The following is a 27,547-nucleotide window of genomic DNA, read 5'->3' as shown; positions in this document are numbered from 1 at the left end:
TTTATTGTAAGAAACAAACAGCATTTTTTTACAGGATTAGTTATACAAGAGGTTACATATGAGGTAAGCCAAAATAGTTTCTTATGCTAATGTTGGTTAATGTGATATAATACAAGATTTTAATTGGTTATAACCATTAACTGAAAATGAAAATGAAATTAACAAAAAAAATAAAAATCATTTAAATATATTAGAAGGAAGAAGGAATAGGAAAGGGCAAGAGGCAGAGGAAGATGGGATGGGGACAGGAGACGCTCATGTTGTACCTTTTCTATAACTGTGCATTAATTTAATTAATATTTGTGGTCGTGCGCTTGACTTCGTTTCGGTATTTCACAAGAGTATTATTAAGAATATCGATATTATTAAATTGCGTGTTATATTGCGCGCATATACGGGGGATTGGAGAATTTTTTCTAAGGTTGGTTCTGCACGCGGGCAAATGAAAAAAATGGTTTTGTCTGGTTGGCCTTGTAGGTATGTGAATTCTTAAATAATTTACGAGTTCAGGAGAGTCCAGGCCGTTATTCAGAATTTTGTATAAAAATATTTGATCAGATATTAATCTACGTGTTTGAAGTGGAGTAAAGTTGTGAAATTTTAAGGATTCGGTGTTATTTGCAAAGAGTAATTTAAATTTATAATTTATGTGTTTAAAAAATTTGTTTTGCACACTTTCGATTCTGTCAATATGGCATTGGTAGAACGGTGCCCAAATTAGTGTGCAGTATTCTAAGTGGGGGCGGATATACGTGGTGTAAAGGGAATACATGGTTTTAATATTGCGAAAAGGTTTAGATATACGAATTATAAATCCCAACATTTTATTGGCTTTGTTGATTACTTCGTTAATGTGTTTGATAAAATTTAGTTTTACATCCAGTACTACCCCAAGGTCACGGATTGATTCTATTTCATTGATATGTGTATCATGAAAGTTATAATTAAAATAAATTTTATTTTTGTTGCGCGTAAAAGATAATTTGTTGCACTTAGAAATGTTTATGATTAATTTGTTTAATTTACAGAATGCAAAAAGACGATTTAGGTCTTCTTGAAGTTTTATGCAGTCATTGATAGATTTGATTACTAAGTATATTTTTTTGTCATCTGCATATGCAAGGTAGTTAGCATGTAAAAAACATTTATAAATATCAAATATATATACATTAAACAGTAATGGTCCCAGATGGGAACCCTGCGGTACACCAGAGGGCACAGTTAAGAAACTAGACTTAGTTCCCTCAACTGATACGCACTGTAGTCTTTTCTGCAGATATGAAGTTAGCCATCTAAGTAAGTCGCCATGGATTCCTAATTGGTGTAATTTTTTAATGAGGATAGAGTGGTTAACTTTATCGAAAGCTTTCGAGTAATCTGTGTAGATAACATCTACTTGGTGTCCATTATCCATATTGCTTGTTAAGTATTCGGTAAAGTTGACTAAGTTTGTTATTACTGACCTTTTTTGTAAAAAACCATGTTGTTGATTTTGTATGCTGCGGACAATAGTTATATAAATTTGATCGTACACAATACGCTCAAAGAGTTTACTAAATACTGTGAGTATTGAGATTGGGCGATAGTTTGCAATGTTACTTTTTGAACCAGTTTTATGGATGGGGATTATAATGGCTTCTTTGAATTTTGTAGGAAATATTCCTTTTTTTAAAGACATGTTAAATAAGTTAGTTAAAGGAAATGCAAGATTTTTGGCACATTTTGAGATAAAAAATGGCGAGATACCATCACTACCCGCACCCTTTGTAACATCCAATTCATTCAAGTATTTATTGACCAATGAGTTGCTTATTTGTACGTCCCCGATCGGGTTATCATTATTAACGCAGGTAGAATTATCTATATTACTGGGATCATCCGTGCCCTCATCGCTTACGTAAGTAGATTGGAAGTGTTTACAGAACAGTTGGCACACTTGATGAGCACCGGTGCCTGACTCGTCTTTTAGGTTCATGATTTGTGGTATGCCATTTGTCCTATTTTTGTTCTTAGCGTAATTCCAGAGACTTTTATTGTTAGTTGGAATACTAGACTCAACTGAATTTATATATTGGGTGTAACAATGTTTCTGTAAGTGTTTTTGTTGTATTCATTTGATAGAGAACTCTATGTAATCAACTGGATTATTATTTGATTTCCATTTTTTGTGTAGTCTTTGTTTCTCATTTATGATTTTGATTAGGAGAGGTGAGTACCAGTTGGGAAATTTTTTCTTTTTGATGAAACGTTTGGGGACAAACTGGTTAATGGTGTTATTTAAAATGTCATAAAAAGTATAAATTGCTTCGTCAACGTCAGCATTATCGTGAGTAAAAGACCAGTCTGTTTTAGACAGGTGTTGGTTTATTAAATCATAATCAGCTTTATCATACCGACAAATTTCTTTTGGTGGAGCATTGATAGTTGGAAGTGTGTCTAATTGTAGTATGATTTTGAGCGATGGATGGTGTAAATCCTCTTTGACAAGAGGGTTGTATGCTTGAGATACAAGGCATTCCTCATTACAGATAACTAAATCTAGTATACGTTTATTGGCATTTTTGATGGAATTGTATTGGTTCAGTTCAGAGTAATGGATTGTGTCAGTAAGTAAGGAAGTAATTGAATTTAAATTTTCAGGTGTTAAGTGTGAATTTTTATCTTGTGGTTTCCATGTTATGGTGGGCATATTAAAGTCTCCAATTACGAAAATAATATCATCTGGGTTTTGATCTTTGACGTTAGCAAGCAAACAAAGGAATGAACTGAGAGCATTTTCATATCCATGTCCCTGTGGTAAGTATAGACAAGAAACATGAATGGTACGTTTTGAAGTATAGTTAGACGGGGGAATAGTTACCCAAATGCATTCAGCATTACAGACCAAGTCTTCGCGAGGGTATGCGTTAAGATTGTTATGAGTTATGATCATGACTCCACCGCCTCGACGAGAATCTGATTGGGTATTAATGCTATTAATTGTAATGTTATTTGTCCTATCCCGTCTAAAAATACTGTAAAATTCAGTTGGTGCCAGTTCCGGATCTAAAATAGAATCAATAAGCCAAGACTCAGATATACCGAAAATGAAGCAATCGTCATTCAAAAGAATATTATTGTGAAAAATCTCAGTTTTAGTACGTAGTCCTCTACAGTTCTGGTATATAATATTTAACATTTTAATTTAGTTGAGTAATAGTTGGGTATAATTTGGTTATAATATATGAGTATAACTGAAGAGTAGTGTATTATGAATGACATGTACGATATTAAATTGATAGAATAATGTACAAAAGTGAGCATCAAGTACAGGAGGAGGGGGGATAGCGAGATAAAGATGGGTAAGGAGAATGTAGGAGTGTATCTTCTATATTGGGTAGTATATACATTCCTTATTGTAAATATACAAAAATTAATATTGAAAACAGAACAGACTATTTTAGCAAAATTTATAAGATAACTAGGTATAAACGAAATAGGAAATAAAAATAAGAATAAAAATAAAAATAATAATAGAACGATCCATATAGAAAAAGGCAAAATTGTAGATGGGGACGAGAGTATATTTAGAAATTTCCAAATTACTAGTATGAAAAGGGATGAGGTTTATAAGTATTTAGGATACCCACAATCAAATAGATTAGACCATAGTAGTATTAAAAATGATATTAGGATTAAATTTCAAACTAGGATAAGGAAAATTTTAAAATGCAATCTATCTGCTAAAAATTTAGTAAAAGCAATAAATACTTGGGCAATACCTCTATTAACGTACTCATTTGGCATAATTAAATGGTCTAATACAGATTTAGATAACTTAGAAAGATTAATTAGAACTACGCTAACAAAGTTTAATTGCCATCATCCAAATTCAGCTATAGAACGAGTTAATTTACCTAGAAATTTAGGAGGTAGAGGTATAGTCAAAATAACTTCTTTGAAACATAATCAGGTAGAAATGCTAAGAACTTTTTTCCATAGGAAAGCTCATAGCTCAGAAATGCACAAAATAATTTGCAAGGCAGATAGAAATATTACACCTTTAAATTTATACGATGAGAATGCCAACATTTTTATAAATCCCAACCAGGAATTATTAGATTCCTGGTCAAATAAAATTTTACACGCAAAACACTTCAATTATCTCAACCAAACGTATGTTGACAAAATTAAGTCAAACAAATGGTTGAGTATTGGAGAGTTGAGCGCAGAAATAGAAGGATTTATGCTTGCAATTCAGGATAGAGTCATTAATACTAAAAATTATAGAAAGCATATAATCAAAGATACAAATCAAATTGATGATTTGTGTAGAAAATGTTTGGCTTTTCCGGAAACTATAGAACATATTATATCGGGATGTTCTATATTAGCACCGTCCGAGTATACATTTAGGCACAATCAAGTTTTAAAAATAATTCACCAAAATTTGGTAATTAAACATAACTTGATTGACTGCCGTAATGTAGTACCATATTATGAATACGAACCAAATTCATTTTTAGAAAACGAATTTTATAAAATATATTATGATAAAACTATACTAACAGACCGAGCGATTAGTCATAATAGACCCGATATAGTTTTACATGACAAAATTAAAAAAATAACTTATATCATTGATGTTGCTATTCCAAATTCCTGTAATATTCAAAAATCTGTTAGTGAAAAAATAAGAAAATACACAGATTTAGGAAATGAAATAAAAAGAATTTGGCATTCTCAGACTATAAAAATATTACCATTCGTTATTTCGGCTACTGGCATTATACCTAGCTCTCTAATTAAAAATTTAGGCGTATTAGATCTATCAAAAAATTTATATATAAAGATGCAAAAGTCGGTCATTTTGAATACATGTAGGATAACAAAAGATTTTTTAAATATTTATGTTGAGGGATCAGTAGGATTTATAGGCCCTGTTAGAAGTTCTACCGAGCCGAACCCTCTGATATGAAAATATCTGGAGACGGTGAATTTTTTTTTCCCATTTGATATCTGGTGATTTGACGTGTTGTTGTTCTTGTATTGTTTTGTATTTATTTTACTTATATAATGCACTTACATAGTGTTGATTGACTGGCTGATCATTTGTGGAAAAGTGAGTGGAAGGGTTAAGTTTTTCCTTTGGGGAAGACTTAACCCGGACAACTAAATCGGAAGTTTAAAAAAAATAAAAATAGAGATAAAAATAAAAATAAAAATAATAACATTATTCAATGGTAAGTTAAAATTAAAAGAAAAATGCAGATCGTGCGAATGATCTTAAAATATGGTTATAAATAGAGGAAATAATATGAACAGCTTGCTTATAGCTTGTAAGTATACGAATAAAATAAAGTAGAGACCGTATCGACGGTATCAGGATTATTGTTAGTAGGCATTCTTGAAATATAGACAATGTCTATTAGTAGCATTATAGATAGATATGTACATGAAAGATATACAACGTTATAGTATTATTAACATGATATACAACGGTAAGTTAAAATTAAAAGAAAAATGCAGATCGTGTGAATGATCTTAAAATATGTTTATAAATACAGGAAATAATATGAACAGCTTGATTATAGCTTGTAAATATACGAATAAAATAATGTAGAGACCGTATCAATAGTATCAGGATTATTGTTAGTAGGCATTCTTGAAATATAGACAATATCTTTTAGTAGCATTGTAGATAGATATGTACATGAGAGATATACAATGTTATAGTATTAATAACATGATATACATGGAAAACATAAGATAAACATGAATAATAAACAGTAATAATAGTATCACTGCATTTTGAGCATAGGTACATGAGATATAGGTATACAATGAGATAAAGGCACACAATATCGTCGAAATTGTAAATAAATGTCGTGAAGTACACACGCTGCCAGTAGCCTAATTGTAAGTAGGTATCGACAACTGTAAGATGCGCGGTATTGCGATAATTTGCCTGCACGAGTATTATAATACGGGCGTTTCTAAATGTGTATAATATTTTAGCAGGCTGAATTGAATAATAATAATTACTTAATTGTATGGCGAGCGGGTACTACATAGGTATTCATAAGATGTTTGTTATTATGGTTTGTGGGCAGATTAATAATAAAGTTATAATATGTAGGATAAGTTATAATGCGATAATGTAAGTTAAGTATATTATATATGTACCTACGTACTTGTTGATAATTCAAACTATTCACCATTCGAGCAAAATATGTTTTTAATAACGTAGTTTTAGAGATTATTATTTATATTATCAAAAACAAATCACTTTTTATTATTATTTTTAGTAACCTACTTTTAAAAATACCGATAATGATGCCACAAGGTATTTATGCTAAGTTTGAAGAGATTATTATTTATGTTTATTGGTTCTGGAACGCAGACCGATCGGTCTGGAGTCATCATTAACAGAACCAGCAATGGAATCGGAATCGGGCACGGCGCCGGTGGACTTGTTAACTGGAGGAGCTGCTGGGTTAAGAGCCTTGGCCCTCGTCAAGAGGGCGGTCACGATATCCAGCTGCTTTTGGGAGTTGATGGCGCGCTTGCCGCCATCCGGAAGGAGAATGACGATGGTTCCATCACTGGTCCAGCATTTGAATGGTGTAAAGACCGAACGGACCTTGGAGAATAACTTCTGCCGTATGGGAGTGAGCGACTCTGTTAAGAGGAGAGCAGAGTTTTTCAGACCCTTTTTTCTTTCCCACACGGATCGACGATCGGACTGGCGCAGGAACTGAAGCAGGATGGGCCTGCTCTTATTGGGCAAGGCACGACCCAGTCTCTTGGCGCACTCGATGCCCTTGATGGCGTCGTCGGGGCATCCTAGACCGGTCAACACATTGCTCATCAGGGAGCGGGTGTCTTCAGATGGTGATTCTTTAACACCGTGCAGGAGAAGAACATGGTTCCTGGAAGCTGCGTCAATTGCATCCACACGAAGCTCCAGTCTGGTCACATCCTCCTGAAGGGCGCACAAATCAGCAGTAATCTTAACCTTGAAGGCCGCAAAATCATCATGGATCTTTTTAAAGTCAGTTTGCGAGTTGCCGGGTTTATTTAATGCCGTGTTCAGTCTCTTTTCGAAATCGCTCATTGTAATAGTAAATTTTTCGTTCAGCTGCTCGATTGACATTTTGTTAATATTGTTAGTGGGTAGATAATGAAAACACGGTCACTTCGGTGTATTATTAAAATATTAGCACTGATATTATTATTTCATTTGTTATTGTTCTGAGACCACGCACAATTGCTGTACTACATACTAGATTAAAATTGAACTTGTATAATAAGAACCCGATTGATAGTACATTAATTAAGATGCTGTGCTTAGACTGCTGAGGGGAAATAGGTTTTGGATTGAGGGTTTTCAGTGACTTCTATGGTACAGCTTCATGTTTTGGGTAGGGTTTTATGTAAGTGTTAATTGTTTAGGAAAGGCGATTACTTTTCAATATCCTGGTAGTAAAATATGAAACTCCATTTCCCCTGGTTTAAATCAGTCTCATTTCATTAAAAAGCAGTCAATAAATTTGATTTTTATTGTTTATCGATTTGTAGACAACTTTATCTACGGAACGAACCGGCTCGATAAACTATCAAATGTAATTGGCGGTCGTGCTAGTGAGTGCCGACTGATCATCATAATGTGCTAGAGGGAAGCAGTCGGGGCTCACCATGACGGAGATGAGCCAGAGGAGAGCAGTGAAGAGGAGGTCGAAGGTGCAGAAGAGGCAGAAGAAGCGACGCACGGAGGACATGCGGCCGTCCCTGCGATACCCACCCGCCGCATCCTCCAGCAAATTAGCCCGAGACTGGCCTGCTGACAATATATATATTTATTACTAAATAGTTACAATACATCAAATCTCAACCGATCATCCCTCGAACAATTGTTTTCCCGCATTTGTCATTTATTTCTTCAAGTACATAAGATAACGATAGACAAAGGTTTCACTGTGTTCATTAGCTACACTTGTATAATTTAATCAAACTGAGATATGGAACTCCTATGTCATTCTCGCTGTCATCGTACGGTGAATAATGTATTAAATGCGCTAACTTCTAAATTTATCATTTATTCAGAACACCAATTTGTTGCTGTTTCTCTGTTTATTTAAAAATGACGATAAAACTACATAAAAATTAGGTAAACAAGATAAATTAATTTTATTTACCCTCTCTCAACGCACTTCAAATGAAATGGCACAAAACTGTACTATACAAGTGTTATATTATCATTAGGTACATATATATTATATGCATTACGTAAATCAACTAAAATCATGAATCAATAACATTGTGGTCTTTTGAAAGACTTTTTGATGATGGGTGTCACTTCTAGAAGTGGGCTACTGAAGTGTGCCACTAAAAATCATCAAAACATTGCAACACAAAATCTCAAAAGCGGCATTTATTGAAAAACAGTTTCATACAATATAACAATTTAAATAAATACGATAATTCACTACACATCACATTATGTGCGTAGTATGTGTGTACGCATGTAAGTGATGAGGTGATACTTACTGAGCATGTGGCGGGAATAGGAGGAGTTGCTCGCCAGCAGAGACTCAGCCACCTCGCGATAGTAATCTCTCTGCTGCTCCATCCTTCAACAACAACACAACAACAACACCTTTCTATATGACTATATCGCTTATTCAGACAACAACACACAACGGTCAAACTCCATCACATATTTTTGTTTATCAGCCACATATAGAATGTTGGCCATTTGAACCGAGAGATGTCACTGCTTCTGAATGACGAATTTGGAACATAGTTTAAACATTACAAACTGCAGATTTAAAGTTATAAATTTAAGAATTAAGATTAACATATTAGTGCAATATCGTAGATTAAACACCTTAGCCTTACCAACACCGTGGACACAACCAAGCCTATATTGACTTTTTTAAATAATTAAGATGAACATTTTGTGATAAATAACAAATTAACATCGCTCCATGTAGAAGAAACAAAGGATATAATATATTTAGAAAATCCAGAAAATCAACTTATTTTCAGGGGTCACAAGTTCACCGTACCATTCGTAAAGAATTCAACAATATCACAATGGGTGTTTCAATTGAATGGAGAATTCATCGATTATAGTGAAAGTGATAAAGATGCCTGCATAAACCAGGCATCAAGTCGATCGTCACTGCTACTGCCAATCGGTTGTATCAACATTGCATTGGGAATAAGTAAATAGCTTTCAAATCAAATATTGACAACAGCAAATGATTCATTTAGAAACGAATGTTCACTCGACTTCGGAAATTATTTACGGTACAGAAAAAAATAATAATACAGTGGGCAAGAAAAATACAGCCTTAGCACAAAGACATTTTCATAACCTAGCTTTTTGACAGATGTCAAATATGTCTTATAATGTGAATTAATTATAATATAGGAGACTTGAAATTAAATATTTACAGCCATAATTGTGGTAATTCAGGGCATATTAGTTATTAAGAAATAATTAACTGAATTGATAAAAATTAATAATAATAATTGATAATAAAAACAATGACCCATACGAAGACCTACCTTGAAGATTGCCGAAGGAGGCAGAAGCAGAAGAGACGATGGACAGTTTGTTATTTGTGATACATCTCTTTATGACACTGTCACCCTCGCAGGATCAAAATTTGATTATGTCAAATATTGAAGAAGGATAATATTATATTCATAACTAAAATAATTGTTGAAGGAGGAATATAATAATATTGGCACAGCTGACAATGGCTGCTGACAAGTAAACAATGGTGTCCATGGTGTCCGCAGAAATACAATTTAGAGATAGAGATGGTCGATATTCGATTTTCCTGTCCCGGTGACTTTGCTGTCACTGGAACGCCCGACATAATTTTTACTTGTAACCCCATTCCATTCCAACTCAATTCCATTGGTTCAACCAGTTGATTTATGGTTCAACCAGGTTCAACCTGAGTGGTTTATTAATAGGTTCAAATGTCGAAGAATGTCTAGCGTTGAGTGTTGCGTACAGACAAACAGACGACGCGATGGTTTATAATAGAACATATATACAGTATATTGTATTCGCTATAGTAGTCCAGTAGTACTAGTCATTTTATTTATTTTTATTCATTAAATATGCGCTTACAAACAACTACGCACAACCTACGACAAAGTGATGCCATCACTTCGTCGCAGAATTTCTGAAAAAAATAATTCCCCACAAATTTTCCAAATAGAATGCCGACGTATGATTCTCCACAATACTTTTTAAAATCCGTCGGGAGGGAGTGGCTAGAGAATACCGGGAAAAAATTATTCCCCACAATATTTAAAAATCTATTGGGGGGTGGCTAGGGAATTTCGAAAGACATAATTCCCCACTTTATGATTTTCAAAAAAAAAAAAAAACAGAATCTTTTCGCTGACTTCGATTCAGTTTTCAAAAATTTCGGAGGATTTTCAAGAATTCGGTAGATTTTCAAAAATTTCGGTAGATTTTCGGAAAATTTCGGTTGATTTTCACATATTTCGGTAGATTTTCCGCGAATATCGGTAGATTTTTTCCGAAATCTTTAGGTCTACCAAAATTTCGGTAGGTATGGCAGACGCCTAAATAGTTGATTCAACCGCCCAACCACGCTACAGACGATTCAACTTTGTTGGTGGTTAGATAGTTAAATGGTTGTTGGATGCTCTAGCAGTACAACCACGGAGGAAGGAAGAGAGACTCTCTTCTTTCCTCCGTGAGTACAACCATTCTACTTGATAGCCACGCCCCGTAAAATGAGTCACCTGTATTGCCGTTAAAATAAATAATATCTTGTTTTCTAGAAATACGCAATGAGAATTCAAAACAAAAAAAAGTGCCGACAATCCGATCTTTAAAATGTATAATTATTTTACATTAGTTCTGTGATATCTTGCCATTAAAGTAATTATTTATTTTAAGAAAATTCTAACTTTGTCCTATAGACATATTTTTAACCTATATAAAAGTTTTCTTCTACTTTAGTACTTTAATTTCGTTGACCGATGGCAGTTAAATATCCGCTCGTCGTGATCACTCTGTATTCCTTATTAGAAAATACACAGTACCTTTTTAAACTTGTCTACTACCAAATTATTATAAGCAATAATTACTCGCCTGAAATATCTACAAATTGAAAATATAACGAGTAAAAATAAATGCCTATTAACCAAACTATATACCAACCTATAAATGTAAGATAATATAATTAAAGATTGTGTAAATTTAAAAAAATATTATTGTATTAGTTATCACTACTTTAAAATTTAAAAGATACATCCCACGAGATAACGCAATTTATAAATCTTTATGAAAACAAAATAATTATTAAATACGAAATTTTATAATTTTTCTACCACGTCCGATCACGTCGAACGGTCGCTCGACTCATCATTTTTTTAGGATTATTATTTATTAATAATTTATACCTAAATAATTGTATGTTATTTATTATTATTCTTTTCCAAAAATTTGTTTAGGTATTTATTGTAAAAAGTTGTCAACCTTGGCATATGGCTTGTTGGTCTAGGGGTATGATTCTCGCTTCGGGTGCGAGAGGTCCCGGGTTCAAATCCCGGACAAGCCCGCCTGGAATTATTTTTTTGTTTTTTATTTATTTATTATTTACGATTTCCATCTAAAAGCTGCATTGCTTCTTATGTTTTATAATATTGTAGTATTTGATGGAACTTTATTGCCAACCAACATCCGATGCCTTTCAACATCACTGCAAAACAAAAGCCTCCCACTTCTAGATCTTGAATGATTTTACAGGAATGCCCATTTTATGGAGAAATCAATAACAAAATAATACATTATACTTTATTTTACGTTTACTATTTTTAATAATTAAATAATACACACTACCGACATCTGTGTAATTTCTTAGTAGCGTTGTCGGAGCCTTTCGTACCAAACTTCTCACTACTTCCATTATTAAAATAATATTTTACAAGTTGATGGAGGTTGTCTCGCATAATAAATAAATAATAATATATTCAACGTTTGAGAACGTTTACTTTTTTGCTACATTACAACTAATTAAATATTATACACTACCGACATCTGTGCGATCTTAAGCATCACCAGTGCCATTCATGAGGTTAAAATAAAGATGGCGGTGTTATTATAGTACAAAAACTACGAAGCAGATGGTGAACAGGTGTTCATACAAAATTTTGGTGCTGTCATATGAAAAAATCCCTATATTAGGGAAAATTGCATAAAAATATGAAATACGTTGCTGATGATAATTAATTTATTTTTAAACGAATATATTACGATCTAATTAACTAGCTAACAATCACGACTTTGTTTGAATCATCACATGAAATCACACTGTTCGATGAAAGGTACGTCTGCTCGTACTTGATGAGATATGAGTTGCCAATGCTTTCTTTCTTGTCTACTTCGTTACTGGATTTAAATAACCATTTTCGTTAAAAAAATCACTTCAAGAGCGCTGTAAAAATTAATATGACTTCCTGGGCTCTTTCCAATTTTAAACACTTTAAATTGTACGATTTTACAGTTGTTATTTTATCCTCCTTTACTGTTGATATTACATTACGCAACAATTCAAAAATATAATTTCCAACATTTAGAACTAATAATTCAAACAAGCCAATCTTTGCACTTTGTTCAGTACTTGCGATTACGCTATCAATATTATTCATGACACAAATGTGAATGGTAGGTAGATCAAGTGAATCAGATACTTGAGTCGAACTATGTTAAGAGTCAGAATAATAGAAGAGTATGTATGAAACGATGTGTGAATGTGAATGAGGCAATGAGTGTGTGCCAAGACCGAGTTGTTTGACGGTACCTCCTCTCTGCCTACCCCTGCGGGGAAACGGAGTGAACGGTTAGTTAGTTTAATATTATTTAGAGATTTTTTTTACATTAACCCCACACAGGAGGCCCCGAGGGAAATTATTAACTATACTTTGTCATATTTGGGGATGCTGTGTGGAGGGTTTTTACTTAAAGAAAGGAAGGAGAGGAAGTTCTTAAAAGGAAAAGGTATGAGGGGTGGGTAGGAATCTAGGGATCAGTGGGCCAGGAGTGACGGAAGTATGAATATATTCCTTCCACTTGGGCGTAAGGCGATAGGTAGAGTAACCAGTTGGAGAGGTCAATGGGTTCTCCTAACCAGCCCCTCCAGATCTGGCAGCCACGCAGCTGGTGGGCAGGCACATCCTGAATACATCTCACCCGATGAACCCGGACTAAATCACCAAACGTAGCGAACCACTTGGTGACCTATGGCAGAGGTGTTGGTTATTCAATAAATGGTTCCCAGCACGGCGTTATCCAAACGCGCCTCCAAAATAAAAAATTTATATAGTAAATTTTTTGTATCCTTGACCACCTGAACGTTACAACCAACCTAAATGTTACAAAAATAATGTTGCCAAGATCAGGGCTCATCTAGGGAAAAGTTCTGTCCATACTGGCAATGCTGGCAATACTGGAATTACCGCGAATGAGATATTCTGTTGTGGCAGCACTGCCGGCTGTTTCTTTGAAAGTTTGTTGTTTTATCGTGGTAAGTGGTAAAATTTCAGAGGATATATATTATATTATACGGTATAATAATATTCTATATTTTTGTCCTTTGTGTCAGAAAACTTCAACAGTTTACAACGCGTAGTTACAAATTGATAATTCAAAAGATTAATAATAAAGTGATTAATAGTTTTGGATAAAATGTCCGAGGGTTGCTCCGGTGCTGCTCGCGAACAAGACTTCATTTCGGCCCGCAACGATGTCGACTTCACAAACATCTCCAAGTCAAAGAATTACCAGGAAATCAACGTCATTGGAACCGGTAAGTCCTCTCACCTCCATCATAAACTGAAAGTTTCAAACAAACCAAAACTTTAAACCCTAACAAAAGTTTAAAACAAGAAGTGTCAAACTTTTACATCGCTAAATTCTGCGGTTAGTTTAAAAAAAATAAAACCTTATAAATAAATAAAAAATACAAGCCTAGTTTCAATTTTAATATAATGATGAAGTTTCAATTGAATTAAGGGAACTCCTTAATAAAGTGAACGCGGTAGTCGCTTATTAGAAGTTGTCCAAAGAAGCGAAGCTAGTCACAATGGAGTGCTGATACCAACCCTGATGTTATTCATAGTATTATATTAGATGATTAGTGATGTACCTACACGTATTATCCGTAGCAGTGACGTGCAGTCCCATAAAGGATGAAAAATAAAATTCATATTAAAATGATAAATAAACTATTCATTTTTGGTTAGTGTTAGTGTTTAGTTGGTAACCTGATGTTATGTGGACTTACAAAAAAATACCTTTTCAAAATAAGTCAATTTGCCGTAACTAGAACCAACTGAGTCGATTGACAGGTTAATCATTTTTTTGTAAATCTGAGACGTTTGGGATTTTTCATGATGATGTAGTCTTATAATTTATAATTAGATATGTGCCGGAAAACTTTAGCTGTAGTCGTTACCACAACTTGTTCAAGATACCACACGGCAGAGCAGATGTTCAAATTCAAATTAAAAAACCTTTATTTACAAAGTACAAAGCGTACAGCTTATTGGTACATCCTATTTCTTACAACCAACACAAAACCATTCTAGATCCGTTAGCTAAGGCGCCAAAAGCTGTAGTAAAAATGATGGGTAAAAACCTTATATGTATTTATCGACACCCTTATTCAAGGAATAAAACATGAATTAACTATACAAAGAACTCCAAGCTTCACAGTTTTGTAGATCACAGCTGCACAACAAGACTGAGATCAAAACTAAGAGTGAATACATCGTTTGGATAACACATACTTCATATATCATATCTTCCTAGCTCCTAGGTGTATAATGGATACAAATCAGCAATACAGGAAGCATAAAACAGACCCTCTCAAAAAGCTAATTATAGTATGGCTGATCGAAAGTGGCAGAACGGAATCGGAAAGCTTCCTGAATAAAATCATTGTTTCACTGAAGGATGATACGTTTTAACGAATCGCTGTGAAAAGCGGGGAAAATGACCCACCATTCCGTCTTTATCTCTATTATCGATCAACCCTGACTTTGAGACAAGCCTGTTATTAAGAAGTGAAGGAAATAAGTATTGGAAGAGGACTGGACTTGAGGATTGGAGAAGCAGATTTCTTTCAGTCTGCTGTTATCCAACGTGATGTCTCCGGATTTGACTCTTTAACCTGTGTACTGTATTCCCAAATGTGAAGAATGTTAAAATAAGAAATCTTATACTGTAATTGGATAATTTAACAAAAGATAATAATCAGCTCCTTGAAGTTGCAGCTTGCCAAAACTGTCGCAATCCACGTCATTGCTCCGTAATATGTATTTATAATGTACACAAAGTAAATATCAGTAATGTGCGTTCCAGGTGCCTATGGGACGGTGTACAAGGCTAATGACCTGATGAACCCCGGACAGGTGGTGGCACTGAAGAAGGTGCGAGTGGCCCTCAACGAGGACGGGGTTCCCCTGTCCACCCTGCGCGAGGTCACCCTGCTCAAGCGGCTGCAGACCTTCCAGCATCCCAACGTAGTCAGGTGTGTATCTGATGCAACCAACATATTAACATACACCTTCAACTGAGGCAGTAGCCAGCATTCACGAGTATTAGAAGTACCTGGTAACCTGTAAGTGACCAGTTTGTTTGTTTGTTGTTTGGTCGCAGATTGCTGGATGTGTGCCATGGGCAGCGCTGCGAGCGCGGCCGCCAGCTGGTGTTGTTCCTGGTGTTTGAGCATGTGGAGCAGGACCTCGCCTCCTTCCTGGACAAGGCCCCCGCATCAGGCCTGCCGCAGACCAGGATACGGGTAACACTTTTTATTGGTTTTGTTACTGTGAGCCTCACTGGGTGGTTTCCCATGCTGAGTTACAATTATATGTGACTTATAAAATCAATATTAAGAAATAAAATAAAGTAAATAAATAAAATAATTAAGGTAGTTATAAAAACTAAGCAATATGTATGTAATTATTAGTTCGGTTGTGTATGATACGTGTACTATGTACATAATTAACCCGTTAATTATTAGGAAACTGAATTTGGTCCCAAACATTTTTTTATGTCTGAAAGTAAACGAAATGATGTTCCTTATATTGCCTTTGGAATATTTATACTTGATTCAAAGGAAAAAATCCTAGATAATGACAAAGTGCATGATTACAAATTGGCGGAATTATTCCATCTTTGAAATTCGAAAATCGGTCACCGGTTTTATTTTGGAACATTGTGAAATAATATTTATTTATAAAAACTTATGATTACCAAAAAAATAAATCTAATATTTAAATGAACAATATTATGTTTTTATAACAACTTTTCAAGTAAAATGTACACCATACTTTTTGTAATACCTGCATCAACTGTAAAGCGCCCCTGAGGTGATATCTCACAAAAGCGGTGCTATACAAATCAAATAAAACTTTTATTAAAAACCCTGAAGAAGTGAGCGTTGCTCATGAAACATGTTGGTAATAAACAATAAAAGTGGTAAAAACGAAGTATTTTATTAATTTCAATTAAAATGGTGCCACAAAATAAGTTTGCTGAGTTAGAAGAAGTGAAGTTAAATATTTTTATTTATTTTTCGGAATGACTTTATTGAGTAAAACCTCAAATTGTAATATTTAAATATTGAAGACAATATTAGTGATTTCTAAACGAAAATCTGAAACAGAAAAATCAGAAAAGGAATCGGTCACATCTGGGACTCGAACCTAGGACCCTTGTCTTTCCGTGACAGTGCTCTACCAACTGAGCTAATGGGACCCTATTCCCCTCGGTCATTTTTAACTGTATCATACTTCTAATAAGAACTACTAACATTGTCTTCATTTTTTCACCGCACATTTTCTGGGTTCGAGTCCCAGATGTGACCGTTTCCTTTTCTGATTTTTCTGTTTCAGATTTTCGTTTAGAAATCACTAATATTGTCTTCAATATTTAAATATTTTGGTTTGAATATTTACCAAAGAGTAACAAATATATTTAGGTGTGATTTTTCATGTTATTATGTTAGCATATAATCATTTCTTGATGTTGATATTTATTCCCTGGTTATATTTTCAATCATTTTCCCGTAAATTGAGTCTGATGTTATCACAAATAGTCACATTTGAATTTGTAATCATTGTTTGATTAAAATCTCAATGGAATATGCTGTGCTGTGATTGGTTGAAGACGGCGGCCATCATGGAATTCCCTCTGGTTAGTAGTGGAGGGGGATCAACGTAAATACTGAGTCGGTTCCTTAGCGATGGTCATTTCGTGGATTGGTGGCTCCGAGTGAGGTGGTGGATGGTTATTTTCAGATGTGTTTCAGGTTCTGCTGCTATATCGCTATGTAATTATCTTGATTAATCACATATAGCATATCATTTGATAGAGTAATTGTGATGTAAAGATTTTTAATTGTGTCGGCGACACGGTATCAAGCGGTTTCGGGGTTTGAGTGTTCTTGCAGTTTTACGTAAATATGAATTTCCTTGAAAAATCCTGGATATCTGGATACGTATGATACAGTCTGCATAACTAACAATGTCTCTGTCTATTTTCATGTTGCATAGATCATTTATGTAAATAGTGAATAAAACGGGCCCTAGTATGCTTCCTTGTGGAACTCCATGTGTAATCGGCAGTGGCTTGTTAGTATGGTGATTAATTTTGGCTTGCTGAGTTCTGTTACTCGTATAACTTTTCATTATTCGGAGTTCCTTGCCTTTGATACCCATATTTTCTAATTTTTTTAATATGATTTTGTGGCAGATCGAATTAAAGGCTTGAGCTAAATCTAGATATTGCTGTATGATTGGGAAAGTAGCGTTGGGCGATAGTGCTACATTATAAGTGGGCCCCCGTGTTCGTGCAGTACACGACAGGTGGCATTGCATTATAATACGAGATGCGGGGTTTGAATACCAGTCAACCGACATCTACCTCGGGCTAGCTCGTTCGCTTAAGCCGGGAGGTCGACTATCATTTTCTGCTACTTCATTCTGAGCGGGACAGGTGTTCAATAATGACAGAAGAGTGATAGTTTACAACGATATATTATGGCAGGGCTTCATACAACAATACACAAAGAAGAACAACACAGAGTATTACTTATACTTATAGTATTAACTTATACGAACGGGGCATGGTAAACACCACGGGTACATGGTATACTCCTACCCAATTGCGATCTCTCTCTCTCTGAATTTATATTACGAAATCGGCACCGAATTTTCCATAGCACATGAAAAGGGGTAAAAAGGATCAAGCTTACATGGATTTCTTCTATCGGTGATGCAAGGCGAGGCCGCCATTTTGCCACGTGCTGGGAGCATATTGGAACAAGAATCAGCATGATTAAGTTCGCTTAGAAATCCAGTCAGGAGTTTATACTAATATTCCTTGTCGAAAAGTAATGATTTTAGGGTGAATATCCAGATGTTAGTCGGGACATTCTTTTGAATTTGGTTTTAACTTCTGAGGACCGCACGAGACGCGCTCGGGGTACGTGTTGTTGGGCTGAATGCAGGATTACGAAGGGGTGAGCTGAGGCAAACCGCCGAGCCGCAAGTGGCATGGGCCGTTGATTCCGAAAGTGGTCGCCAGGACGCCGATATCGTGTGGCAACATTAATTATTACTACAGCATTAATAATAATGCATTAATCCTCTGGAAGCGCCCAGCACATCTCTGTCTATTGCTATCGTATTCATGTTGATGTGATGTGATCAGCACTCAGCACAACTTGTATCTCTTGTTTCAATGCTAAACACGCTTCGTATCCAATCCACTAATGGATAACGCATTAATCCTCTGGAAGCGCTTAACACACTCTGTGCTGTCACCGGCACACATCCAGAAGACACTCCAAATGCAAGTCTTACATTCGTACATGGTTGACTGTGTTGTTGTGTGCTCAGCTGTGGAGTAATTGACCGGCTTCATGTTTCCTCCTTCCTACAATATTTAATTCTTGCTTTCCCTTAAGGTGGAGTTTCGGAACGGAAGCATAGAAACAGTAGCATCAGTATCAACACGACAGTATGACACATATTAGAAATATACCCATACTAATGGGAGCGTATTGGAGTGTATATGGGAATGTTCGAGTATGCTCCCATACTACATTTCTATGGCGTGTCGTATTGTCACTCTGTCGCGACGATACAGACGCAGCATCATTGACGCTACTGTCGCTGTGCTCGAAACTTCGCCTTAATAAGTCTCCACACTGCATCCCCAAGATGATGCTTCTCTTCGGATATGCACAGATTTAGCGTAGGTGAGGAGAGAAATTAAAAAGGGAAATTCTATTGAATCTACTCATTGACGCAATCTTCTCCAGTGCCTGAATATTTTTCTAAATCTTTGTAACCTTATCAAACATTCTTATATAACATATTTGACCGGTCGGTGGCTGTGTGCATACAGGCGTAGTGTGTTCAATTCCTCAGTTGGCTAAGTCCTCCATCACAACACAAGCAACATTTTCCAATTACTGTAGCGGTAGTAGTAGATTTTCAAATATTGTCAGGTTATTCGTAACCTGGGAATGTTTGTTTTTCTTTTAAAAAAATTAAATTATTTATTCAGTTATCGGGTCAGTCTGTGAGTGAATGTAATTCTGGTTCAATGAACTCGGATTTGTTTTGAATTTTAGTGTCACTTTCAAAATTGGAAGTGGTTTTGTCAATTATTCAGACGAAGCTATAAAGTATACCAATTAAATATTTTCAGAATATTATTTTAATTTTCAAAATTGGAACTGATGTGTCAAGAATTTAGACAAGCGATAAAGTACCAATACATATATAATATTTTCAAAAAATTATTTTTATTATCATTTTTAAAATTGGAACTGATGTGTCAAGAATTCTACCTATAATATAGTATATTTTTACCAGAAAATGATTTTAATTCTATATTTGGTATAAGTATTCATTTTGTTTAAATTTCCTAGTGTCAATTTTGACAAGTAAAGTCATATTAATGATTTTTCAAGTGTCATTTTTAAGAAAGCGTTATTTACCTACTAAATAGTTTGACTAACATAAGCGGTCTGCGCTAGTCATATGCAATTCTTAAATAAAACTAAACTATGTAGTAAGCCCTGAGGGCAACCGCATAACCTCCCGCATCCACTTTAATACATAATAAGCATTAATAAAAATAAAAAACTTTATATATGTATTTAATCATTGTTTCCAGGACATGTCTCTAGAGATCCTGTCGGGGATCGACTTCCTCCACTCGCACCGAGTGGTGCACCGGGACCTGAAGCCACAGAACCTCTTGGTCACTTCAAGCGGTCACATCAAGCTGGCCGACTTCGGACTGGCCAAGACCTACGACTTCGAGATGAAGCTGACCAGCGTGGTGAGTTACCAGAAGATACCTTCCATTGGCTTCATTCTAAAGATGGCTCTTGTGTTAGTTTTGGATATTAGATGACAACTGTTAATGGGATTGAAACTCTGATATAAAACATTATTACTGTTATATCTGCCTTACTTTGCAGATTTCGGTATTGGGAACTCTTTGTAAAAAGTAAAAGGTTCTACTTATAATTGTGTTTATTTACGTTACACTGTTCATTACCCGAGGGTTGGTAATTCTCTGGATCGAGAAGCTTGTTCCTTGTCAATATCATCTCACAAGTACTAGTTACACTCTAGCGACATCTGACGGACTCTGGAGTAAGCTTTATGACGCCATCTATTGCTTAAATACTCAACCTTATTACCATACATCACAATTACCAAACATAATAATGTAACCAAGGATATACACAGATCTAATAGAGGTACAGAGTCAATTCAATTTAAAGATATACTCGAGGAACTAACGTTACCATTAAAGAAAGAAGAGGAAGGGGTGACTTGATTGAGACTGAAAAATTATGTCTGTTCATTGTAGTGCCCTGGCATTCAAGAAATCTTCACTAACGCAAATATTAATCTCAGTGGGCACTCCAAAAAACTGAACAAAACACCTTTTGCATCCAATCCTAGGAAACACTTCCTTGCAAATAGTAGAGTAGTGGAAAAATGGAACAAACTTCCACAACATAGATTTGAACGTATCAGCAGAATACTACATTAATAATAATGTCTCCTAAAGCACACCTATCGACACATTAGAGGGGTAAAAATGAATATAAGTAATGATGAGGTTTGTTTGTTTGTGGTGACCAGGTGGTAACATTATGGTACCGGCCACCCGAGGTGCTGCTGGGCCGCGCCTACCACTCGGCCGTGGACATCTGGAGTGCGGCCGCCGTGCTGTATGAACTGCACGCCCTGCGCCCCCTCTTCCCCGGCCACTCGGAGGGGGATCAGCTGGATAGGATATTTAGGTAGGTACTATTTAAGGCTCGATCGAGTAGTAGCAATGAAATCACTTTGTATTAGCTGCCAGTAACTTGATTATGAGCTCTTAAACGTAGGCAATTCAATTGAACTACTATTTCCTTTTATTACCTTCGCAGTTTACTTTAATTTAGTTTAACTAATGGCGATCACTTGCCGCGGCAACGTAGCAGTGACGAAATTGCTCCGTGTGACATTTCCAGTTTTAGATTTCAAATATCTTCCTGCGAATATTAATATGGAATCATATAAACTGCTTACTGAGGTTTAGAACCAATGAATCCTCCTATTTTTCACCAGTAATTTAATATTTTCAGGTTTTATAAATTCATAAAAATCATTAAAGTTGTTATCCAATGTTTGTACCAAACCCACAGTTTTAGCACGGCCGATTCTTAAAACTCGGTATACCGGTTGCACCGAGACAGAAGTGCTCCTGACTGGGTGGTACGTTCATATTGTAGGTGAAAAGGACTAACAACTTACGTTGCAACTTCAATTCCAGAGTGATAGGGCGGCCCGTCGCATCAGCGTGGCCCGAGAACTCCTCCATCGTATCGGAGAACTTCCCCCCGCACCAGCCGCGTGCTCTCTCACACATCTGTCCGCGCATCTCCTCGCAAGCACAGGACCTCATCACCGTAAGAAAGCCTCACTCACTCCTATACGCTAGCTATTTTGTGGAAATGTATTACGATATAAACATGATATATAATTAGGTACATTGTCTGGTAAACAGAAAGGAAAGACTTCCCCATCTCAGACGTTCAACAGGTTGAAACATTCATAAATAAAAAATGTGTTTATCTAAATATGTAGTGTCATATATTTCCAACCTTTTTACATTTCTCGTCAATGTTAGAGATGGACAAATATCAACCTTTTAAGAGCTAGCTGCAAGAGGCCTCTTTCTTTGTTTTTTGTTAGTTTTGGAGCAACATGTAGTTTCCATTTGTACTCACACTTTTCAGTGTTTTGGATTTTATCATTTTACAACAGCTATAAAATTGCATACTTGATCGATCATGATTTGATCGAACACCACTCATTAACCCCAATTCTCGAACGGCTTTTGATGAAAATGTCTGCTTTCAAGCACAACATTAAAGATGTTGTTTTGCTTGTTGGCTGACCATTCAAATGTTAAAAATTAACTAACCCACTTTACATTCCATAAATTCGTACCAATCAATCATTATTGTCTCATTGCTTCACAAAACTGGTTTTATCAAAGCCATTGGTTATATTATTCGTGGATACATCTGTAAGAACTAGAATTTGCTACATGCTACACTGCTTGACACTCTACAATACAGCTATGTATTAAATTATGACTTTAATAATAATATATTATTACGAACTACATAGTTATGTTACATAATATGACATATTACAAAATAGAATATGTAACATTTCTAATAGCATGACAACACATGCCACTGATTTCAACAGGTCATTGAATACCAAATTTCTGAGCAGAACACACCAACCGGGTACTCCCGTAAGATAGTGGATGCCATAGTCCCACTGGCTACTGGATACTTAGGACTCTGTTGATTGCAACACTCGCTTTTATATGTTCTCATTTAGGATTCTACTTCTCTGTTTGTTTAGGAGATGCTTTCGTTCGACCCCGCCCAGCGTCCCTCTGCCCTCATGTGTCTGCAGCATCCCTACTTCACCGAGGAACTGGTTTCATAGGAGACTGGAGACACGTCCCCGTTTCCCAATATCAGTGAGAAATGATCTAAACGGAGACAGATGTCCCGGCAGTACGGGAAGCGAACCTCCCAAAGCACGTGAGCTTATACGGCTAGTTGGCGGGTGGTTGGCAGGCTCGCTCAGTATGGAAGTGTCTCCGTGTTCTCTATCTCCGTGTTCTCTGATTAACAATATGTATGTAATTATCTCAAGTATAAACCATCAAAAGGTTGTAAGTGCTGTCATCTAAATTCAATTAAACCGATGTCCTTTTCAATGATTTCAAACAAATACAGCAGAATCTCCTGGTAAATAATAAGGGATCTGAAGCATCAGGTTGCCAATGCTAGCCGACTCCTCCATCCGTTGTGCTGGCAACATTTTCCCATTACAGTAGAACCCTTTTAATGTAAAAAAACTCTTAATTTTATAAAATTTCCAAAAGAAGTCTAAAAAAATCTTTTTTTTATTAGAAATTTATTTTGGTTACGCACAATTTTTTTTTGATTTTGATTTAAGTGGAAATACATCCTATATTTACAAATTAACTTAAATATCTGATTTTGAAGGGCCGTCTATGACTGAAATCAGCTGTTACATTTTGATTTATGCGGGGAAATGTCATATTTTTAAACAACTTCCGCAGATAGACTCGTTGTCGATGACAATGCATTCTGTAAAATTTAGTGGCAATCACTTACACACACACGGATATACATGTATTTCTCCTAAACGGATGACATTACAGCAGTTAACAAATGAAATAAATGTCAGTCCACCCGAGTTGTCCACTCCAGTTCTTGGATAGGAAAGAATAATCCTCGGTAAAACTAAAAAGACATTTAAAAATAGATGTATTATGGTAAAAAGCCTTTTTTTACGAATTCACCTTGAATACCTATGGGAATTTGAAGGGGCGACCCAGGAACTCGATTTTCGGCAATTTTAATCTTTTTCCTAAAATGAATATTTGGTTTTTGTTGTCCCGTTCATTTCAATTTAACAGAGTTCTACTGTATAATGATGCGAGTAGGAGAAATTCAAATAGATAAATGGTTTGGTTATTCCTTGCAATGTTTGTAATGAGTTAGATTCTAGTGTATTTATTTGGAATGAATTTAGATGGTAATATTGATTAAGTATGGATACGATGTTCTGAGCTTATGAGAGTGATTTCTCTGTGAATGTATTATTATATATGTAAGTATATATAATTTATTTGTCACATTGTGGAATATATACGTATATCGTTGTAGCGCTTCTTTTAATTATTATGTCTGGCATAGAAACAATGGCGTGGCAATAATTTGTATGTACATAATGATAATGATTTGTGTTATTTTCTATAAGTATTTTTTACCATGCTTGTAGTGTTTTGTATGAAATATTCGTAATTGTTTGATAATAATGAAATATTATTGAATTTGTGGAGTTATTTTTAATACTGTTTGAACAACGTATTGTAATTTATGTATTAATTTATCATCTTTTGTGACCATTTCCCAGTCTGCTGCTACAATGTTCAGTGCTAAGTGCTTAGTGGTTTTTGTTGAAGAATTGCCCACAACTGAGATTGTGTTCTCTGTAATGACAGAAGAGAGTAAAACCGAATGTGGGATGAATTGTAAAAAAGGTTACAAACAATTATTACTTAGTTAACTAATTGCTAAAATTTGATGAACTTTTAAATATTTACATGTAATATTATACCAGTCTAATCATCAAATGACTGTCTGTCGCAGGTAAAATGTTAATTTCTTGTGAATTTTGAGATACCTCTGAGGTTAATATACAGGTGTAACAAGAACATATTTAAGCAGTAATTCCTGAGTTTACTTGTAGTAAATGTGGATGGTATTTTGATCTCCAGTATTTTTTTAAAACCTTCTGAGTGCCAAGAATTCAGTGGCACCAAAAAGTTGGTGCCACCGTACTAATAATAATCATGTATTTTATGGTTACGAGAGTGTTATAAAAAAATTTGTTGATGTTTAAAATTTTCTTGCTTTTCTCAAGTATTTTTGAATAAAGTTACTAATTTTTATTTTCCTATTTATTACAAGTTTCCAAGCTTTAATTGTATTGTTTATCGGTGGGTTAAAATGAAGTAATTTATTGCTATTATTACTCAGCAGAGAAACCGCTCATTCTACTGGTTTAAAAAAAATATTTTTAAGTTAAAAATAAAATAATGTTACCGGTGAACAAAATAGCATCTAAACTTTGACTCCAAATATGTAATAAGCTCAGGAATCGCTGGTTAAAGTCTTTTGGGTAAGTTTTGTTACATCCTGTATATTGGAATGTGGTGTAATGTAAGACATAAATAGTCCTGCTACTGAAAACTCCATTGTATCCTCTCTTTCTGTCACATGCTTTGTTAATGAGGAAGACGGAGAGAGAGGTTTCAATGAATCTATCGGTGGTTTGCCAACACGCCATGTAAATAATATGCTACAAATAAAATGTAATAATTAATAATACAATCCATAGTATGTATAAAAGTTATCTTATTACAAAATGTGCATTAATACTGGAGGGATATTGGATGTAATGGTTCTGTCCAATCCTAAAACTGTTGAACTGTACACACTCAAACCAACAGCCAATTGTGTATGTATATGTTGTGTATGTATATAATTTTACACCCAATTGCTCTAATGTCTGAACGTCATTATTTGTATCGTGTGTATTTGTAAATAAATGGTTGTGCACTCCACTGATATATATTTGTGATTGTTGCGTTGTATGATCGATAATAACGATTTTTTATTAAATTAAAATGAACCATGGCCTCGAAAATTAATTGACCTTTGGAACACCGAGCTCCCGCGACCTAACACCTGACTTTTAGCTGTGAGTTCACGCTTTTCAAGTACTAAATCAGCAGCCATTTAATAATAATATCAAAGTTACTACTTTGTGGCATTCTTCAACTCGCCCTCAGTTATTGTCAAAATCACTTATTTAGCTTTATGTAAAATATAATTCAATAATATTTTCATCAGAGAAAATATCATTTCTCTGAATATCATTTGGCTGTCCTGGGGAACACATTACCTGGTAAGACAGTACAATTAAGATAAGATTCTGTAGGTCTCAAAGGGCCGGACATGTTGAAATAATGCCACATGAGTTGCCAGAGTTGGATCGAGGAAGAGGCGGACAGATTGACGACGAGGCCGATGGCCGCAACGATGGACAGCAGCCAGTGGATAGCATTTGTGGAGGAAGCTAAATTCCATCCTGGGATGTAGTGTATTATTTATTCCAGAGGTTCCCAATCTTATCTGACTTGCTGCCCACGTTTTGACCCTCTACTAGTTTAGTCCTCCATTTTTATTTTTTTGTTATTATTATTATTATTTATACCCGCTAAACTGCCCAAGCAGTTTGTCAGCAGGTCAGTTTAACATAATATATTACCAAAGCATATAAATAGCGAGAAATCACAATATTTAAAATAGATACAGAAGAATTTAAATAAGAACTTAAATAACCACAAAACAGAGCCATATGTAAAAAAGAAACAATAGAATAACTTTTAACTTACTACAATACAAAATAATAAAATACAAAGACAGTCAGTTGTAACACAGGCAAATTACTCATATTCATATTTATACATCATTGCACAAACACATTTTCCGCTTGTATGATAGAAGTGGGTGGATTTTCAATATTTTGAGGTTTGTGACCCGGAAATGCTATATTTCTAAATTAAAAAAAAAACCCTTTTCTCTAGGTATGGGTCACTCCCCCGAGCAGGTCAAAAAGTGTTTGCTTGATTTTCATGTTAAATATTTAGTATATTACTATCACAAGTGGCTTTAAGTTGTGGCATTGCTGAAGAACTAACTAATTTTAAAGTTTCATTTGAAAATCTTTACTACAACTTTCCCAAATAATCAGTACATATTGACACAACAAAATATGGACCACAAAATATTGATTATTTTGGGAAAGTTTTAAATATTTTCAAATGAAACTTGGTTAATTCTTTAATAATTTAAGGCGAAGCTTAATGATAAATCACTATTTTGATTAATCTTTATAACGAATTGGTGCACATTATGAATACCAAAAAATATGCTTTAGATAAATTGAAGGTTTTCGTATTGTTTCGCTTGAGTAGAATACAATAATAAAAAAATAAATTACTCAATAAAAAATATAAATGTAAACCACTAAAAAAAAATTGTTTTCAATAGAAATGTATGAATGTGTAAAGGAAATAACTTTAAAAAAAATACAGTATTATAGCTAAGATTATCTGTGACAGTTTCACTTGATTAACTTTTTTGCTTTCTTAAAAAATTATTTACAAAATAAATAAAAACCTGTTTTGTGCTTGAAATCGAACGTTTCTAGACTCCGTTTGTCAAGCGATTTTATTGCCTATTACCTACAATTTAAGGTATACCAAGAATATACACATTTTTGGCTTGTAGCT

At 34.9% G+C, this 27,547-nt stretch overlaps 2 protein-coding genes and 1 non-coding gene across 4 annotated transcripts in view; 2 read left to right on the top strand and 1 right to left on the bottom strand.

The window, feature by feature from the left end:
• Positions 1–9,766, bottom strand: part of Start1 (Steroidogenic acute regulatory protein-like) — a 53,370-nt gene extending 43,604 nt beyond the window's left edge. The window contains exons 1-3 of one of the 2 annotated variants that reach the window (XM_089648293.1): positions 9,556–9,766; positions 8,530–8,612; positions 7,677–7,822 (exon numbers count right to left, since the gene is read on the bottom strand). In XM_089648293.1, the coding sequence (XP_089504419.1) occupies positions 7,677–7,822; positions 8,530–8,611 (228 nt within the window). In that variant the 5' untranslated portion in view covers position 8,612; positions 9,556–9,766. The remainder of the gene's footprint in view (positions 1–7,676; positions 7,823–8,529; positions 8,613–9,555) is intronic. The other variant, XM_089648294.1, reaches the window with a different exon arrangement.
• Positions 9,767–11,528: 1,762 nt separating this feature from the next.
• On the top strand, positions 11,529–11,600 carry TRNAP-CGG (transfer RNA proline (anticodon CGG)). Its single transcript has one exon. It is a non-coding gene; the product is annotated as a tRNA-Pro (tRNA).
• Positions 11,601–13,541: 1,941 nt separating this feature from the next.
• Positions 13,542–25,897, top strand: Cdk4 (Cyclin-dependent kinase 4). The gene is made up of 7 exons (XM_089648370.1): positions 13,542–13,847; positions 15,404–15,572; positions 15,701–15,842; positions 20,234–20,401; positions 21,220–21,380; positions 21,899–22,034; positions 23,008–25,897. The coding sequence occupies exons 1-7, from the start codon at positions 13,727–13,729 to the stop codon at positions 23,092–23,094; spliced, it is 984 nt and encodes a 327-aa protein (XP_089504496.1). The 5' UTR covers positions 13,542–13,726; the 3' UTR covers positions 23,095–25,897.
• Positions 25,898–27,547: the final 1,650 nt, after the last annotated feature.

This window comes from Hesperophylax consimilis, chromosome 27 (assembly GCF_061612785.1).
Source record: "Hesperophylax consimilis isolate HC1 chromosome 27, BYU_Hcon_1.0, whole genome shotgun sequence".
NCBI classification, from domain to species: domain Eukaryota; kingdom Metazoa; phylum Arthropoda; class Insecta; order Trichoptera; family Limnephilidae; genus Hesperophylax; species Hesperophylax consimilis.
The sequence above is the reverse complement of the archived record's forward strand: the minus strand, read 5'-3'. Positions and strand labels throughout refer to the sequence as shown.

Bases quoted from the DNA above. Each gene is read 5' to 3' on its own strand.
- Cdk4 (XM_089648370.1), top strand. From the start codon at position 13,727: ATGTCCGAGGGTTGCTCCGGTGCTGCTCGCGAACAAGACTTCATTTCG. The intron at 15,843-20,233 runs GTAACACTTTTT...CATTGTTTCCAG, and splicing joins TGCCGCAGACCAGGATACGG to GACATGTCTCTAGAGATCCT. The intron at 21,381-21,898 runs GTAGGTACTATT...CTTCAATTCCAG, and splicing joins CAGCTGGATAGGATATTTAG to AGTGATAGGGCGGCCCGTCG.